Raw genomic sequence first — 19,638 nt, forward strand, 5'->3', positions numbered from 1 at the left:
ACGTCACAACAACAACCCAGGAAGGGTGCGATGCAGAAAGAAAGCAGAAGTGGCGAGTGCACGGGCAGCAGTGTGCTCGCTTGCTCGCTCTGGCACAGCCATGGCTAACTGTGCGCTGTTTGACCCATAGTTAGCCATTGCGTGCGAGCCGGGTCAGTGTCAAGACTGTGTACATAGCCTCAGTGCTGAATGCAGAAATCAGTGCTAGTAACCTAGAACTCAGCACATTTTTAGGTACACAGGACCTACTCCCTCAGGGGATGCATGTGTGAAAGCCTATTTTTATGTATGCATTGCATTTGCTAGGTCAGGATGACCTAGGAATAGTGACTTTCACTGTTCTGCTGCCATTGGTTTATGTCAGGGATATGGAATGTGTGGCCCTCCAGATGTTGTTGGACTGCAACTTCTATCATCTCTCACCATTGGCTATGCTGGCTAGGGCTGATGGGAATTGAAGTCACCAACACCAGGAGGATCGGATGCTCCCCACCCTTGGTTTATGTACAAGCAGTAATACGGTCGGCATAGAAAGTTGTGTCCAATAGTTCAGTCTGAGAGCAAAATATTTGGTAAATACTTTGAAAACCATAAAACCAACTTTTTTTGAAAAAAAGTATTTCCCTTTTTTTGAAAAAAAAAGGTGGGGGAGAATGGCTCTTCTTATGTTCTTATCTAAATCACATTAAAGACTGCACTAAGTACGTTATATCTAAAAATACTAGCATCTTTTAAAACTTTGTTGCAAAGACCAATTTTATGAAAGGCAGCCAAAAATATTACCCCAATGTTGGATGATATTGCTGATAACCAATGTATACTATATTATTGTAGCAATCCAGGAAAAATATATAGGGGACACTTACAGTCTTCTGGATAAACACACTTAAGTGTGACTTCATCGAGAATCATATCTTTAGGACAGTATGGTAAGCATCCTTCAACCCTACAAAGGAAAGGTTCAAAAACACACAGTAATTATTTTGAAGTCTTTTAAAAAAGTTAAGAGTCCTGAAGTTTGCATGGCTGTATACCACACAGAATTCAGAATACTTGATGTAATTGGGAGTTGGCTGAAAAACTAGCTCTCTTTTGATACTTGAATTCTAACTCTTAACAAGGCATCCTTACCTTTGCTCATGACAATGGAAACTATTATTTGTAAAAATTGTTAGGAAATCCAAATGATAGAATGGTGGAAAACATAAGCTAGTTTCTAATGTAAGCACATTCAAGGCCTATTCAGATGATACTTCATCCCAAGGATGTTCCTCAGGAGGAGATTGGGAGTGGGCCGAAGACTAGTTCATTCCCTCCCACGTTTCTCCCCGCAAGTCCCCTCAATCACCATGAAGAGAAGTAACCAAATGAACGAAGGGACCTCACATTTATTTCAGGAAGATTAACTTCAAGCAGAAACTGCAGATATAACCCATTTTCAACAGGTTCTATCAGGAAGTTCCCACATTCAGATCAATATGAGATGATGTTCTCCCTATTCTCTCAATACTTGCCATGCGGTGAGAGGAGTGGGAAAGGTAGTTCATGTACCTGAAGCCTGCTCTGAATTTCCACCTGGATAGAATTTGGGCTGGGGGAGGGGGGAATTGTCTGATGCAATAATCCATGGATGAGTAGACTTCAGGACTGCGGTATCTACTTTGCTTTTTACTAGAACACCAACCAGAGCCAGGTGCAAAACAGCAGCTGGGGTGTGGAGTGAGAAACAAGGTGTTTCCAGACAGAGGGCTCTTAGTGCTAAAAATCACTGTGCTGCTATTCTGTCTTTTCTTTCTTAACTAATTGTCTGCAGTAAGAGTAAAGACAGAATAAGTGGTGGGAAAACATGGCAGTGTTACAAGTTGAAGATGACGTCTAGACTGTCCACAAAATTCCATGAATGAGGCATGGTGATGACGCCATAAAAGCTTGTCTGGAAGCACCTATACACTTAGATTTAAGGAGCAGGGTGCCTGCGAACTCATGCTCAGCCCAGGTGTTTCTTTTCAGTCCAGTCCTTTCACACATAAATCCATTCTTGGTTTTCCTCCATGCTTTCTAGTTTCAGAGGGTTGGGGGAATCCTTTCTGTTGTGGGAATGAGAAATCCTTTCCAATCTAATGGAATTCATCCAGAGACCTACAAGTAGATCCCAATCCTGACTTTGCCCACTCCTTCTATGAACATATTCTACACAGGAAAATAGACTGATGGCTAAACTACATGTTATGATAAATATAAAGCATGCATCTGATCCTCCTCCTCTCCCTATTTTTACATCTGTGTAAGCATGCAAGGCCCCAATCCAGATTAGGACCACCACATGAGGGTAGGGGAGGTTTAAAACTTCCCACTCAGCCACTCCCCCCCACACTAAATCCCTCCCCCTCCACAGAGGCTAAAAAAAAGAGGGAGGAAACCTCAGTTGGTGCTCAGTTTGCCTCCGCAGAAGGTCTAAATAATTAAACAAAATTTAACTAAAAAAAACATTAAGACTTACTATACAGATTCATGGACATACACAGTGAAAAATAAAATTCAGAGTGTACTGCATTAATGATTACACTAAGTATTAATTCTACTCACGGTGGAAGAAATTTACATTCTATTCCTTCAGGATCACTGCAAGTTTTAACACAAGGACTTGTACAAGGTTCATATCTCCATTCACACATCCTCCTATAAGGTACTGCAGTACGGAGTTCTAAGAAACAATAAAAATGTAGTATCTTGCAAATGGATGCAAAGTCTATCTCTAAACCATGATTACTGCTGACAAGAAATGGGAAGGGGGAATTCACTCTACAGAGGGGAGGGAGCTGATGTCCTCAGTGCCATCTCCCCATATGCAAATCATGTTTTTCCTGGAGACAGTGTTCTGTCTACACTGACTGGTATAAAAGAAACAGATATATGTTTTAAAATTAGCATTCGCCTGCTTTTATTTCATATCAGGTGAAGCAGGCACGTGTTTTGTTGTATTTTTCTCACTATTGGTACATTGTAGAAACATGCATTGGGGAGCTTGGACCAATTGTGGATGCCAGCATAGTACTGTCATGGTATTCATGCATTAAGAAAAGAAAAGAAGCGACATGCAGCTCAAATATTTATAAAACATGATGTTGTCTTTCCAACTAAAAATCACTTACGGTACAATCCTATGCATATTTAGACAGAAAAAGGCCTACAACTCCCAGCGTGCCCTTAAGAGATTGAGCCCTTAAGATAATATGTATGTACAGCATAAAAACCAGTAAAAGTAATAATTTAAAAGTAGAACTTAAACACATGAAAACAGAGGTCATATCACTGAAGCAGCGGAATAAAATGAACCCTGTCACAGAGGCCAGCAAATGCCTGGGAAGAAATGGAAATCTTTACATCAGGTGTGTATAGGATGGAGACCATCTTGAGATCTCTTAGGGTAGAAGCAGGTATACGCTAATTATTTTAATGGGTAGTTGTAAACCAGGGGTGCAGAACCTCAAATCCAACCCTCCAGGGATCCCTAGATGGCCATACCCCTTCCCCTAGCCCCGCCCCTTTCCTCCAACTACTGATCGCTTGGTAATTTCCTGGATTTGTGCAGTTTTTAACCTATTCTAAAAGGCTGAAATATCTCTGCTAAGGCTTAGTTACTGCAGTGACAGCTTCAAGCTAAAATGCTGGTATTTGGGGGGCTCACCCTTTTGGCTTCAGCTTCACCCACCACTGGATATGCATCTAAACATATAAATAAGCATATGTAATATTTGTGCAAACCTATGTCCCCTTTTGTCCTCTTTTTAGGCAATGCACCTCCTCCCATAATGTGCAACTGGCCACCCTACCCTGCTCTCACCCTACCTGGGGATCCCATATAACTCACCCTCTATACTGAAGCTGCTTGAACGTTTGAATTCTTCAGAATTGTCAAATTTTGATACTTTCACAGCAGATGTGCTGAGAGTAATGAAGAAACCTTTCTTGCTGTGCAGTTCGAATGCACTGTAACCTAGGATCCAAAGTCCCTGGTGATGGAAAAAAGTCGCCCTTCTACGAAATGAGGAGTTCGCATCCCACTGCTCTAAGCAAACGCTTTCATCATCGTGGACATACAAAAAGTAGTTTGGCCTTTCAGCAGACTCAAGTGAAACCAGAGATGGGGCTGCCACAAATGAAAACACGTCATAATAAATAGTAAGACTGAACTACCAAAACCTAAAAGTTGCATATTATATATTATTGCTAAAAATCTATTTAGGGCCTTTTCTGCAGTGGCACCCACCCAGTGGAAAGATCTCTCCTTAGAGATATGTCAGGCTTCAATGCTGGCATTTTTAAGGCGTTAATTGAAAACATATCTGTTTGCTGTGGCTTTTCCCCAGCCATGAGTTATCTTGGTACTAACCTCATGATATGGTGTGTGTGTGTGTGTGTGTGTGTGTGTATATGTGTGTGTGTGGTATTTGTTTTGTTGTGTTGTGTTTTCATTCTTTTGTAAACTGCTTCAGGATTTGTTTCAAATGAGAAGTGGTATATAAATATTGCTAATAATAAATAAATAAATAAATAAATTTAGTGACATCTTAGTCCAGGCAAGATTATACTAAAATTCTTCTAACTATATATTAAAATGGCTTAGTTTCATTGTGATTATTCTTATGCTATGCCTGCACTAACTATGGGTGAACTGTGAGTATCAAGTGTTTCAGAGTTTGGAGCTTTCTGCAGGTGAAATGTGGTTTTCTCTCCACACATATGACGTGCTAAACCACCATGGTTAGCAAAAATTCCCTAACCATCATGGCTTAGCATAATGTATAAACAGGCCCTGTGTGTGTGTGTGTGGCTAGCAGGTGCCTCCTGCTGGCAGGAGGAGCTCCAGCGGCATGGGAAGGCTCTGACCGCCCTGGTGGCCCCTTTTTACCTGCAGAAAGCTCCAAAGTCTGAATCACACACACACAGAGCCTGTTCAGATGTCACACTAAGCCATGATAGTTAGGGAATTTTCGCTGACCATGGTGGCTTAGCGTATCATGTGTGGAGAGAAAACCACATTCCCCATGGTTAGTAAGCCACCCTGACTAACCCCTTTCCACTGCAACCGGGTCAAGGTCCCCGGAGTGGCTTGCCATTTTGTCTGGAGGGCTCCCCAGTGGTTAAAACAGGCTCTGGAGGACTTCCAGGCCATGACCATAGAATCCGCCAGCTAAAGTGTCCACCACTGCTGGCAACACTCTAGCCACTGTGGACTTTCTCTATGGTCGCACAGCCATTTCAGATTCTGGAGCGGATGCCAGGAGCCTGTTCACATCGCAGAGGATGACAGGATGCACTGTGACCACGCCGGGAAGATCACTAAGTAACTACAGAAGGGGGAGGTTAGCGGAACCATATGGCACCATGTGGTTCCGCAATTGTCTGGCAAGCCTATGCACCGTGGTTTCTCTACCCCTGCCCCTCCATAGTTACCCTAACCATACTCTCCCCAAGCACATCTGAACAGGGCCACACCCACCCACATCCCGCCAGCAGTTCTGGAGGTTAGGATTGCTGTATAAATTTTTTAACACCTAACCTGTTTCTCTCTTCTTCGAACTGTACACAGGAATGAGAAAAGCCCCCCTTGTCTCTTACAATGTTTGTACTGCCACAACCAAATTTACTCAGATTTTGGAGAGGATAGTTAGAAAAGTCTTCTCTGGTGTAGAAAGGTTGTTTCGTTTTTGTAACTCTTAAAACCTGAGGTTTAATTACACTGAATTCCAAAGATAAAAACTCACATAGTATTTTATCTTTGAAAAGCCCAGGAGTTAACATAAAATTAAAATACACATTTCCATTGATACTGATTCTAGGCAAAGGAAATATAATTTTGCTGGTGACGTTGACTCCTATAACAGTGTCATTCTGACCATAGCTTGCCAAAATATATGGTCCTTCTCCAAGCCCTGAAAGGAGGAAAATGAAAATGAAATATTAAAGCAAATCAGAAAGAGAAGGGGGGAAATAGCCACTAGCTATACCAGTGCCTTTTAAGCACCGCTGAGGCATTGCTTTTCTGTACTCAGCAGGAAATGGAAGTAAAATAGAAGTTCCACACAAACACTTCAGATGTACACGACATTATCCAGCAATGTTCTTGCTCATAGCCATGGTCCTTTTATAATATTTACTCCCAAGTTAAGTTCTGTTCAGCAAAGGTTCCCAGCAATGTTAATTCAAATTTCTCCTTGTTTCAGCCCATTTTACTCCTTTCTGATGAGCACAGGTGGGGATTAGTGATCTTTGACCCAATTTCAGTTTCAGTTCTATGGGTGAAGGTTTGATTTACTGATTTCCCCTCATTTTTTCTTTTCCTTTGAATAGCAAAATAGCCCTATTTCACTCTAAAAAAAATGACAGGAAACCAGTAAAGCTCCCCCCCGCCACACACACACACACACACACACTCAGAGAGGAACAAAAATTGGGGCAGAGAATCTATTCCTGGGGCAATTAATGCCTGCTTAGCAACACACACTCATCAGGAAGCAACAAAACTGGCTAAACCTACAAGCAGAAAATATTTAATTAAAAAGCATAGGAGACGTAAAAAGCAAAATAACTTTTTCCTAATCACACTATACAGGCTAGCGCTGCAACTGCCTCTGCCTATATTAGCTAAACTCACTTGCTGCTTTCTTCCAGTTCGAGTGACAGAGTACTAAGCACTCTCCTTCACTACTGGGTTCCGAGTGCTTGTTTACCTGCATAGTCCTACAGCTGTCACTTGTTCATATTTGGACAATTTCTGCCTCACCTCTGTCTCTACTGAGACTGAGGCTTGATCTGTCTCTAAAGATTTCCAAAATACCATTAGACCACATGGTGGAGGCTCCAATTTTGGAGAGGCGGTAATTCCATTCTGGGTTTTAATTAGAACCAGCCAGCGCTCTAAAAGTTCTATCCTAGGTGCTGAAACCTATCCCCAAAATGGGTTCAGCACCTTGGATAGCACCTTTAGAGCTCTGGTTGCTTCTAAGTAAAACCCAGAATACAATCACTGCCCCTCCAAAACTGGAACTACCAGCCTCCACTGAGACTACATGGCTATTAGACTAACAGCATCTTACAACAGTTAGCTTGTCCCCTGTCCTGGACTAAAGTTGATCCAGAATATATTTGTATCACTAAGCATCCTGGAAAGCAGAACAATGGTGAAAAAACCATCCCAAAATTATTTCTTGCACAAAATGCTCAAAACGTTGTCTCTATGCCCAAACGGTGCTCTGATCATGTAAACATGAGTTTCATTTTAAACCTGCTCGAAGTAATTTCCAAGTTCAAGTCCGAGGTCTTAGGAGACTATTTACATCCAGTACAATATTTATTATTTCTTTTAAAGTCCACAGAAATGTGACATACCTTGGTTGTAATAATCACAGTCATAAGCTGAAAGAGGAAATAGGTACATTGTGTAATAGTATCCATAGCAGAAAATAATTAGAGAATTCATGATTGTCAATAATTCCAAGACAAGATAAAAGCCAGGCAGTAAACTCTGAATCACAAATAATATGTTTACAGGTTTTTAATTAGGTCCTCCATTTTCTTGGGGTGCCATTATTAATAAAGAAATCTGTGTCCAATCAGTGCCTCTGGTTTTGAAGAACTTTTATTGCAGATTTAAACTGCTGAGATAGGCTTTTTCCACACTAGAGCAAAAAGGGAAATTTTCCCTAATCTGTTTTCACATCCATTGATTCTTTTTTAAAGCAGTTCAGTGCTGATATGGAGGCCAGTTTAAGAAGTGAGACAGACAGACAGGCAGACAGACAGATATATGAAGAGTGAGAGAGCGAGAAGGATTATTTAGTTCTAAAAGGCACAAGTTTTAATATAAGGCACATTCATAAAAATATTATTCAGAGTTACTTCTATGCTATAGTTTCAGGTATCACACCACTACTTATCAGCATTAGCATGGTAAACCACTTTCAGTCTCTGTGATTTAATAGAAATCAAACAACAAAGCATGGAATGATCTGCATTCTTTACAGAAATGATGTTTGATGGCATAATGAATAGCATACATACGACAGAGGGAAGGAGATCTCCAGTGAATTACTGCACCCTGCTGGCAGCATTTGTGAGCATAAGCTGCAATACTCGTACACAGACATTCACAGTCTCCACCAAGATTACAATTGCACGTGTCTGTATGGCAGTTTTTGACAAAGGATGTCACATCAATCTGAAAAATATGGAGGAAAATAAAAATTTCTGGAAAATGAGGGGATAGGTTAAAATTAAACTGAAGTGCAGAATCAGAAGAGTCAAAATCTTTCAGGAAACTTGGGGGTTGTTTAAAATCATCAGATGTTCAGATGTATACCACAGACTAAAAGGGCTGTGGACATGTTCAAAAGGATACCTGTATAGTTAAGGTGGGGTATCAGGGAAGCCATAAAAGGCAAGAAGGCTTTTAAAAAGTGGAAGTCATTCCAAAGGGAGAAAATAAAAGAGAACATATGCCAGCAAAACTAATCTAAGTTGATAAGAAAAGCAAAGGAATTATTTGAGGGTCAAATTGCTAAAAAAAGAAAAAAGAAAGAAAGCTGTGACTAGGTGGCCTGTGTCCCTGCATAGTCTGCTGTCCAGGGGCTAACTATTGTTGGGCAAATCCAAGGATCCCGATTCTCCTCTTCATGGTACTTTTATGGTATCTTTAAATCAGTCTTGGACAAGACAGCCCTTCAAATAGCAGGCGCTTTCAAACAGAGGAATGCCCTCTGTCAGGCCTCCCAATCGAGGACTGTCCTCTGTAAAATAGGACACCTAGGCCCCTTATCAGGGACCCTAGAGCTAGAACATCACTTCTGCCAAAAGGGGAAGGAGAGTAAGTCAGTGGTAGAACACCTGCTTTGCATGCAGAAGGTCCCTGATGCAATCACTGGCATCGCCATTTAAAGGCCAAGGTAGCAGGTGATGGGAAAGGCCTCTGCCTGATACCCTGGAGACTCTGCCAGACAGATCAGACAATACTGTGCTAGATGGACCAAGGGGTTGACCTGCTATACATTCAGCTTCTTGTGTTCCAGAAGCAGGAGTGACCTGGAGTGGCTTGGAGACTCTGAAAAGTTTCAGCCATTTTAACTAGTAAGCCCAGATGTTGGAAGAGGTCAATTGAGAGGAGCCTTCTCTCCACTTCTTCCCCAACAGTGATTTCATTATTCTGCATCCCAGCTCAACTCAGCTTGAACTGCAGCTGCTCCAGCAATGTATATATGTAAATGTCCCTGAATTGACCTACCCAGGAGCTGCCTCGCTAAAATATTTAAAATGCATAGAATTGACTTCGGGGAGGCAGGGGGTGCTGTGGCACAGATGGTTTGTAATGAGAAACATGATAACAAAGTCAAACCATTACGGTTTTCTTCTGTTATAAAGCAAATGCTGCCATCTGCAGTAACAACTAGTCACGCACCTGAAAATAGCTTGTCTGTCAAATACAGCCAGCAGTTAGTCTCACCTAGTTATTGTCATCTTAGCATCATATCGCTAACATTTGGTTATGCCCTCTTCCTTCCCTGGGACCCCTTTTCCCATAGTCCAGGACACTGTTTATTAATGGGAACTCAGACAGTACTGGTGTAGAAATGGGGATAGAACCCTCTGGTAACTTGTCCAGATATGCTTCATAGATAATACAAACATCCTTGATACTCCCTAACCTTATATTAGGTGTCCCATTTTGCCACCCCATTTTGCTGCTCTTTAAATTGATTTTACTGTAGCTGTTTTAATGTTGTGCTTTTAATGTTGTGTTTTAAATATCATATCTAAATGTATTTTCATATTGTGAACTGCTGAAGGATGTTACGATATTCACCAGTATACAAATGCTGCAAATAAATAAATAAATAAAATCTATTCCATGGCACAGTTCAGTAGACCTATGGCTGTATCTTACATATTCACAGTGTCTTTTACCTCCTTCAATCCTAGATGTAGTGAACAGGACCCACCAGCAGATTACAAAAGCCAGCTGGACAATTCACAAGGCTACTAATAATTGTTGTTCAGTCGTTCAGTCGTGTCCGACTCTTCGTGACCCCATGGACCATAGCACGCCAGGCCTTCCTGTCCTGCGCTCTCTCCCGGAGCGTGCTCAAGTTCATATTCATTGCATCCGTGATGCTATCTAGCCATCTCATCCTCTGCCGTCCCCTTCTCCTTTTGCCTTCAGTCTTTCCCAGCATCAGGGTCTTTTCCAGGGAGTTTTCTCTTCGCATTAGGTGGCCAAAATATTGGAGCTTCAGCTTCATTATCTGTCCTTCCAATGAGCACTCAGGGTTGATTTCCTTTAGGATGGACTGATTTGACCTCCTTGCAGTCCAGGGGACTCGTAAGAGTCTTCTCCAGCACCACAGTTCGAAAGCATCAATTCTTCGGCGCTCAGCCTTCCTTATAGTCCAGCTCTCACAGCCATACATTACTACTGGGAAAACCATAGCTTTGATTAGACGGACCTTTATCGGCAAGGTGATGTCTCCGCTTCTTACTATGCTGTCTAGGTTGGCCATAGCTTTCCTCCCAAGGAACAAGCGTCTTTTAATTTCATGGCTACAGTCACCGTCTGCGGTGATCTTGGAGCCCAAGAAAGTAAAATCTGTCACTGCTTCCATTTCTTCCCCTTCTATATGCCAGGAAGTGATAGGGCCAGATGCCATGATCTGAGTTTTTTTAATGTTGAGTTTCAAACCAGCTTTTGCACTCTCCTCTTTCACCCTCAACAAGAGGCTCTTGAGATCCTCTTCGCTTTCTGCCATTAGGGTGGTATCGTCTGCATATCGGAGGTTGTTGATAATTCTCCCGGCAATCTTAATTCCGACCTCTGATTCATCCAACCCGGCATTGCTCATGATGTACTCTGCATATAAGTTAAATAAGCAGGGTGACAATATGCAGCCTTGTCGTACTCCTTTCCCAATTTTGAACCAATCGGTTGTTCCATCTCTGGTTCTTACTGTTGCTTCTTGACCCTCGTACAGGTTTCTCAGGAGACAGGTAAGGTGGTCTGGTACTCCCATCACTTTAAGAATTTGCCACAGTTTGTTGTGATCCACACAATCAAAGGCTTTAGCGTAGTCAATGAAGCAGAAATAGACGTTTTTCTGGAATTCTCTTGCTTTCTCCATGATGCAGCGAATGTTGGCGATTTGATTTCTAGTTCCTCTGCCTCTTCGAAACCCAGCTTGTACTTCCGGTAGTTCTTGGTTCGCATACTGCTGAAGCCTAGCTTGTAGGATTTTGAGCATCACCTTGCTGGCATGTGAAATGAGCGCAATTGTGCGGTAGTTTGAACACTCTTTGGCGTTGCCCTTCTTTGGAATTGGAATGTAAACTGACCTTTTCCAGTCTTGTGGCCACTGTTGAGTGTTCCAGATTTGTTGGCATATTGAATGCAGCACTTTAACAGCATCATCTTTTAGGATTTTAAATAGCTCGGCTGGAATACTGTCATCTCCGCTAGCTTTGTTGTTACTAATGCTTCCTAAGGCCCACTTGACTTCACTCTCTAGGATGTCCGGCTCAAGTTCAGTGACCGCACTATCATGGCTATCAGGGACATTCAGATCTTTCCTGTATAGTTCTTCTGTGTATTCTTGCCACCTCTTCTTAATCCCATCTGCTTCTGTTAGGTCCCTGCCTTCTTTGTCCTTTATCATGCCCATCTTTGCACAAAACGTTCCCTTGAGATCTCCAATTTTCTTGAAGAGATCTCTAGTCTTTCCCATTCTGTTGTTTTCCTCGATTTCTTTGCATTGTTCATTTAAGAAGGCCTTCTTGTCTCTCCTTGCTATTCTCTGGAACTCTGCATTCAGTTGGGTATATCTTCCCCTTTCTCACTTGCTTTTCGCTTCCCTTCTTTCATGAGCTACTTGTAAAGCCTCATCAGACAGCCACTTGGCTTTCTTGCATTTCTTTTTCTTTGGGACGGATTTCGTTGCTGCCTCCTGAACAATGTTACGGACCTCCGTCCATAGTTCCTCAGGCACTCTGTCTATCAGGTCTAATCCCTGAAATCTATTCCTCACCTCCACTGTATATTCATCAGGGATATGATTTAGGTCATACCTGAATGGTTTAGTGGTTTTCCCGACGTTCTTCAATTTAAGCCGAAATTTTGCAAGAAGCAGCTCATGATCTGAGCCACAGTCAGCTCCAGGTCTTGTTTTGACTGACTGTATGGAGCTTCTCCATCTTTGGCTGCAAAGGACATAATCAATCTAATAATACATTTATTTATTTATTTATTGTATGTCATGCCTTCTGCTAAATATAGTGTTCAAGGCAGCTAACAATAAAATACAGAAAAAAATAACAAAGTTATAATTAAAACATGAAAACCCACCAATTAAAAACACATCCTCCAATAAAATCCCCCCGACATCAAATAAAATATGAATAAAAATAAAAGTGTATCAATAAGAAGGAAATAACAGCCCCCACCAGATTAAAAACACAGTTCAGCAGCCAGTCAGCTTAGTTGTCAAAAGCCTGCCTGAATAAAAATATAAAAGATTTTTATTGGATAATGTTTTTAATTAGTTTTCATGTTTTAACATTATGACATACAATCAATAAATTCATTAATAAAGAAAAGTATTATTAGTAGCCTTGTGAACTGTCCAGCTGGCTTTTGTAATCTTCTGGTGGGTCCTGATCTCTTAGGACTGAAGGAGGTAAAAGACACTGTGAATGTGTAACATGCAGCCATAGGTCTACTAAACTGTGCCACAGAATATTTTTATTTTATTAATGTATTTGTGGCAGTTGTGGTAGGACAACAGACAGGGAGTTCACTTGGCCTCCCTTGGCAAGGAGTTCCAAAGCCTGGGAAGAGGCTCTCTGTTGTGTTCCCATCAAATGCGCTTCTGAAAGTGGCAGGGCAAAGGCAAAACCATCTCCCGAAGATCCTAAGACCCAGGCAGGCTCACATAGGAGAATATGGTCTTTCAAATAGCCTGGTCCCAGTTTTATAGGAAAAGCTGCTACGATAAGACACAGGATGGGAGTTTGCTGGTCAAGAAGGAGAATGACAGAGGGACTTCAAACAGAAATAACAAATATTTTGGTAGGTCTTTTCCATAAACAGTTTTGGAGCCACTGCTGTGTGTGTGCTGCTCCTGAAAGGAGAAGACCACAAGTTCCAAAGTCCACCAAAGACCGATGCTGCTGTGGAAGCCCAAATGAGAGAACCGAAGCAGAGGATGTGCAACAACAGCCTATAGTTGATTCCCCTTCAGCATCTGCTAAGTAGATTCCTAGACAATATGTGGCCTGGTGGATCCCTTGCCATCACTAAGCTGGACAGCTGCTCATGTTATTAACCAGGTGTTAGTCTTAATGCAGCTCTTCAAATATTTGGTAATTGGAGATTCACTTACCACATTGCGACAGGGGGCAAAAACATCACTGTACAAAACTGAGCATTCCTTTTTGGCATAAGGGAACTTGCTTTGGTGTACTTCACATGGTTTAATGGTCTCATTGGGGCTTGCACACTGATTTACAGAAAAACAAACATAGCCATTATTAACAACTATACTTGGGTGCACTATTTTTTTCTACATAGCAAGCACCTTTGGAAATGTCACCAAGCAACGACAATGAAAACAACAAAACAAACTCTGACATGCAATATTTTTCTTTTTTCCTAAGCCTGCCTCATACTTTCCTTACAACTGGAAACATTTAGCCAGAAAGGATGTTTATTGGTTTGTCTTTAAAACAAACTTGTATTTCTCCTCCTTTTTTGGCATGAAAATCGACTGTTTTCTTTGCCACATATCATCAGCATTTCTAGAGCAGCCAATTGTAAATCATAAGCAAAACACTTTTTAGCCAATGTATCATTTTGCTAAACTTTAGTCCTCTGGTGATAATGGCAATTCTTATTTAATACATTCCAAGCCTTTTAAAGAAAGAAGGGACATGATGGGGAAGTAACACATACAAAGAGCCACAGATATACAGATAATATCAGTATGCCGATATTACATGTTCTCCGCAAGTACATCAGAAAGTCTTGCAAATGCCTGTGTGTCTATACTGTCTATACACAGATAAACAGATTGCTCTTTCCAGTCATCTATAAATGTATTAAAACAGACATGAGTATCTTCGTCAAATGTTACAGAGCACACACAGTGAATAAGCAGTGGTTTCCATGTCAGAAATAGTCTTGTGTAAAGCAGCAGAAAGATACTTAGAGCAAGTAGAGATGGAAAATTAGGCAAAGCATTTGTAATTCGATACTGCAGCACAGAAACAGGAGTGGGGAAGGCAGTTGCACTTTTGAACTGCAAGTGCAACAGCAGAACATCATGGAAGAGGGACTCTTACACTTTTACAAGCGACTGTGTTTCAGCTAAAGAGGAGAAGTAACATTCAACTATGCATATACTCTGGTACAGAAAACCAAATCAGGAAGTACATTTCAGACATTTTCCTTTATATAGTGTTTGGCCCATGGCATGGCATGGTAAAAACAAAAAACAAAACTAGCACTCTTGAGTTACTATCATATACACAAAAACCTCTTCACAGCGTTCATCTCTTTGTGATGACCTAGTCATGCCAATGGAATGGAAACCTTTCTAGGGGATGCCTAGGGCAGGGATGGGGAATGTGTGGCTGTGCAGATGTTATTGGACTGTATCTATCATCATCCCTTGCCATTGGCTATCCTACGGCACACGTTCCTGACCTCTGTAGGGTGGCCACTTACGCATCGTCAAAAAAGAGGAAAGGCGTCACCCAAAAAGAGGACACAGATTTGCATATAGTCAACATTTATGACTATAATTTAAACAGAAATACAATACATCTCACCATAGCAGGAAAGGCTGTGACCAGGTAACCTGGATGCCTCACTCTGCTATCTGGGTGCGAACTGTTGATGAGCAACATCAAGGCTCCTGCTGGTCTCCCTCCTTATGGTCAATGTCAGCTTACTGTTTATTTTGAAATGGAATGGATGCATCATGCTTACCTGTCCTGTTGCCCAGCTCTCTCCAAAAACTTGAGGATTTCTTACTTCTATGTTGTTGGATGTTGTCAGATCATTTGAAGTGAATTTATCAAAATTCCCACACAAACCTGCCAATTTACCCTGAAATTATAACAGGTTGTTTTTGTGTGTGTGCTCAACGTTTGATTTAAAATAATCACAATACAGTACCAGGATGATGACAAAGGTTATGTAAATATTTTTAAATTAAAAATAATAATACTTTAATCCTCAGAGTGGATAGATTTAGACTTATGAACATTTAGAAAAAATATTATAATCTCCTTTCCATAAAGCTGCTACCTTTCATATTGATTTATATTGAACATGTTTTTCTGAGGACAGGGACTGCTAGTTCCTTAAAACTGCTTCTGAAAGCTGAGATCTATAATTGAGGCTAAACTATGTGGGACTTATAGCGCTGAGGGTGCCCACAGTCATACCTTAAAACAAAACACCTTACCATAGGTGGGGTGGGGTAGTTCTCCCACAGATTGAGCCTGCCTTTTCCCCACCTTCATAGCATGTGCTTACTAATAATTTGGACTCTGATCTCCCTCATCTGTCTTGCGTCCCTTCACACACACACAATCTTCAGGTGGACTATCTACTTTTATTCCCCGGTGTTTAAAGAAAGCTCAAGTTGAATGTTTATTCATTTACACATTCTTTCACCCTTTTATGTTTTTGGATGTAACATTGGAAAAACTGACTCATGAATCAAAGTTGTCAAGGAATGTGGCCAAACCTGGTAACTTCCATACAACATGATCTCCTTTTCTCTTGGAAAAGAGAATATCGTTTTCCGTGTGAATGGTGTCCTCTGGGTTTCTGTTCCACCACAACTTCAGCTGTTGTTCCGGACAGACACTCTAGGACAGAGGTGGGTGATCTGTGGTCTTCCAGGTATTGTTGGACTCACACTCCCATCAGCCCCATTCAGCATGGGATGATGGGAATTGTAGTTCAACAACATCTGGAGGGCCATAGGTTCCCAGTCCCTGCTCTAGGATGAAAAGCCATGGGTATTGCAACTGTGAAAATTCATTATTGGATTATTGACACTTAGCAATCTGCCCCTTTCTTTGCTATTATGTTTCAGTTTTCTTGTGCTTACAAAACAAACCCTATTCATGTGTTTTGTTTTTTAACAGGTGCCTGGGAGTTTGGCCAGGAACAAGGGAGTATGCTCTTGCCCTGCCCACTTCACTCATAGGGCATTTCAACATGAGGCTTTCATCCCACACCTTTACTGGGGCTTCTGCTTCCAGATCCTTTACAGAATTAATTTCAGCTCCTTTACATGTGCTTTTTTCTGAGGGGTTTCTTTCTCTGCCTTTCTATACGTTCCATTACACAGCAACAAAGTGGTGCAGTGGTACAGCAGAATTGCACAATTACACTGGGCTTTATAACACCAGAAAAAATGCCACATTTTCCTTGTTAGAAAAAAATCCACAATAATGGCTCCAAAGCATGGGAGAGGCCCTGGAGGATGACAACATCATGTAAAGGACCTGCAAACTACCGTGAGTGAGCAATCACGAGCGCACAATAAAACCCTCATATAGAAACACTCATATTCTCCCTGTGTTGACAGGGAAGGTCTGTACTGAGAGTGTAAGTATGTTCAAATGAGACTGGGAACCCTATCTTATTAGGTTGGAGCATGTGACACTGCTCCCCTCCATGCTAACAACTTTGAACACCTGAACAGAGCTTCTGTCTGTCTGTCTGTCTATCTATCTATCTATCATGTACACACACCATTTTAAAAGGCCTGTAAAACCACTTTGGAGATGGGAGGGCAGGTTTGTTTGTCACCAAACAATCAGAGCTGTGCATCGCTAGTTTGTGCTGCAAACTGGCAGAACTGGTTTCCCCTAAATGTGATCCTGGATGGGTACTGTGTGTTTTACGTTGCACACAATGAGTTTGTTTTGACAGCAGCTCAACTGTTGAAACAAGGTTTGTCTTTATGCACCCTGACTTTGCTCAGTATAATCAGACACATCTCTCTAAGAACATTTCCTGTGCACTTGCTCACTGATGTAAAGGGCTATACGAAATCTCTGTTAATCTACATGTGTGCTGCTGAAGAGAACAGTTCTGCCATTACTCATGTCTTATTTATTTCACTGGTGCAAACACAGAATATGATCTTGGAGGACTGCGCTCAGAACACCTCTTACTTTCAACTTAAGCCAAACTGTCCATTCAGAACTATTATGTGGTATGGAATGGGGGTGGGGAGGGATCGCATCTTTGAGTGGTTCTCACATTTAAAAACTCCTATACATTGGAAAATGAACACGTTAGGAAGAAGACGGGGATGCAGTCTTTCTCTGTCACTGACTATTTTTTTAGACACAGGGCAGCATTCATACAGTCCCTCACGTGCAGTCTGAATAAGACTGTATCACACAATACTCCTGCGTGCATTGCTCAGTTCTTAGAACAGAAAAGTCATTGATAACAAGAGCTGTGAAAGAGTCGTGTGGCTTTTTAGACATGAAAACATTTATTGCTAGAGCGGCACATTCCCAAGGAATATGTTTAGGGCAGAACGTACCTCCATACTGCACGACTGGACACCTTTTTCGGTCAGAACATGGGGCTATATTTTGAGGCTTCTTCATTTTTATGCACTGTATATAGAAACCTGATTCAGCAAAATGCCCAGATTCGGTAGAAAATATCTGAAGTTGTTTTTACCTTGGTAAGTAAGAAGCGCTCCTTCTCAACTGGTGAGCCAGCACCTCCTCTTATTGCAGGATGGAACGAGGGGCATAATGCTCACCTTTGCCAGTGAGGGGGTGAAGGAGCAGCTCCAGCCAAAATGGAAGAGTTGCTTTAGTCTGAGAAAATGGGAGCTCTTCTTTTTCCCAATTTGTAGTGAGAAAGCAGAGCCCACGTTTTCATGCAGCCATCCTTCTATTTCCTTGTTTTGACGAAGGGAGAAACTTTTTGAACCAATATAGTTAGTGCACTTATATAATTAGATCCCCTTCTCATGAAACTCTTGGTTATGTAGTACTCTGAAAATGTAGACAAATGTCGCTATCAATTCCCACATTATGGGAAAAAGTATTTATTTATTTATTATTACATTTGTATCCTGCCTTTTTTCCTCTAACATGGAACCCAAGGCAGCTTCCATGGTTCCCCTCCTCCTCTCCATTTTATCCTCACAACAACCCTGTGAGGTAGGTTAGGCTGAGAGTCAGTGACTGGCCCAAAGTCGCCCAGTGAGCTTCATGGCTGAGTGGGGACTAGAACCCGGATCTCCTGAGTCCCAGTCCAACATTCTAACCACTACACCACATTGGTTTTCATACCTTGATATAAGTTTGCTGTGTCATCAGATATCAGTTAAGGCCCTGTTAGTGTGCTCTGTGGATATTCCCCCTCCCCCATTCGTATAAGTACCCAAATGCTGGAAGAGATAAGACACCCAATTTCATATCCATTCACCTTCCACTGAGCTCCAACTTTGATGTGCATTGTTGTCTTTCTGTCCCATAGTATTGTGATCTCCTGCCCTGGAAAGTGCACTGCTGTATAATATCCAGCCTTCCAAAGCTGATACTTGGTTTTGTCTTCTTGCCTTCTCAGCATGCGCTGTGAAGAAATTGAAATTTGTAAAAGGCCACTAACATTGCTTTAATAACATGTGACATATAACCAAGACATGCACTTAACTAATGCCAACCCAGGATCTGAAAAATACATTAAAACAAAGACTGTTATTCAAAATCAAAGGAACTTTATTTTTTCAAGCCAAGCTGTGGAATATCTTTATATGGAAAACTCTAATGAGAAGCTGGCAGTTTAAAATAGTTTAAAGCAGAAGTAGGCAATTTTGGGGCCCATGAAACTGTCCTGGGAACCACCACAAAATGGCTGTAATGGGCTAGTCAGAAAGGACACTTCTTTTTCTTGGTGGATAGGGAAGGATCAGCCTGTGGCCACCCACCATCTTCATTTCCTAAGAATGTCTCTGAGCCCCACATGTCACCCAGAGGCATTCATGAGAAATGAAAATGGCAGTGGCTGGAGGCCCTCACTTTGCTTTGAAGCAATCCCAACTGTCAGTAAGAAAATTTGTTAATTAAAAAAAAAAGTGGGATGGGTAGGGCACCTCAGCAGGCACTAAAAAGGTGTCTGATGGCACACTGGCACCTGCGGACACCATGTTTCCTACCCCTGCTTTAAAGTCTGCATTAGGCCCAACCTTCACAATGTTATTTTACCACATCATTTTAATGTGAACATTTAATTTCATATTATAAAACTTTGTGTTTACTATGAACATGTAAAGATAATCATGCCCAGCAGAACTTTGCCCAGATAACCATTCCCAGAAGAACTTTGGTCTTGTGTTTCTTCAAAAGCACCTGGTGCCCTCCAGATGTTTTGGATTTCAAGTCCCACCAGCTCCAGCCAGCATGGTAAATGGTCAGGAATGCTGGGAATGGTAGTCTAAAACGTATAGAGGGCACCAGGTTGAGGAAAGCTGTCTGAGTCTCAGACCACATAGCAAAGCACTGAATATTCAGAGACATTTTGAAAGCTTTCTGTGATGGAGCATA

The 19,638-nt window shown here is 41.5% G+C and overlaps 1 protein-coding gene across 1 annotated transcript in view; it reads right to left on the reverse strand.

Annotated features, from left to right (window-relative positions):
• The window catches only part of OTOGL (otogelin like), a 130,594-nt gene that overhangs the window by 51,566 nt on the left and 59,390 nt on the right, over positions 1-19,638 (reverse strand). The window contains exons 26-34 of the mRNA XM_084810400.1: positions 18,521-18,667; positions 15,029-15,148; positions 13,422-13,538; positions 8,065-8,221; positions 7,393-7,419; positions 5,769-5,936; positions 3,872-4,150; positions 2,587-2,704; positions 867-946 (exon numbers count right to left, since the gene is read on the reverse strand). Coding sequence (XP_084666526.1) covers positions 867-946; positions 2,587-2,704; positions 3,872-4,150; positions 5,769-5,936; positions 7,393-7,419; positions 8,065-8,221; positions 13,422-13,538; positions 15,029-15,148; positions 18,521-18,667 — 1,213 coding nt within the window. The remainder of the gene's footprint in view (positions 1-866; positions 947-2,586; positions 2,705-3,871; positions 4,151-5,768; positions 5,937-7,392; positions 7,420-8,064; positions 8,222-13,421; positions 13,539-15,028; positions 15,149-18,520; positions 18,668-19,638) is intronic.

This window comes from Heloderma suspectum, chromosome 7 (genome assembly GCF_057233095.1).
Source record: "Heloderma suspectum isolate Gila_16-S chromosome 7, 16-S_ref, whole genome shotgun sequence".
In the NCBI taxonomy this organism is placed as follows: Eukaryota; Metazoa; Chordata; class Lepidosauria; order Squamata; family Helodermatidae; genus Heloderma; species Heloderma suspectum.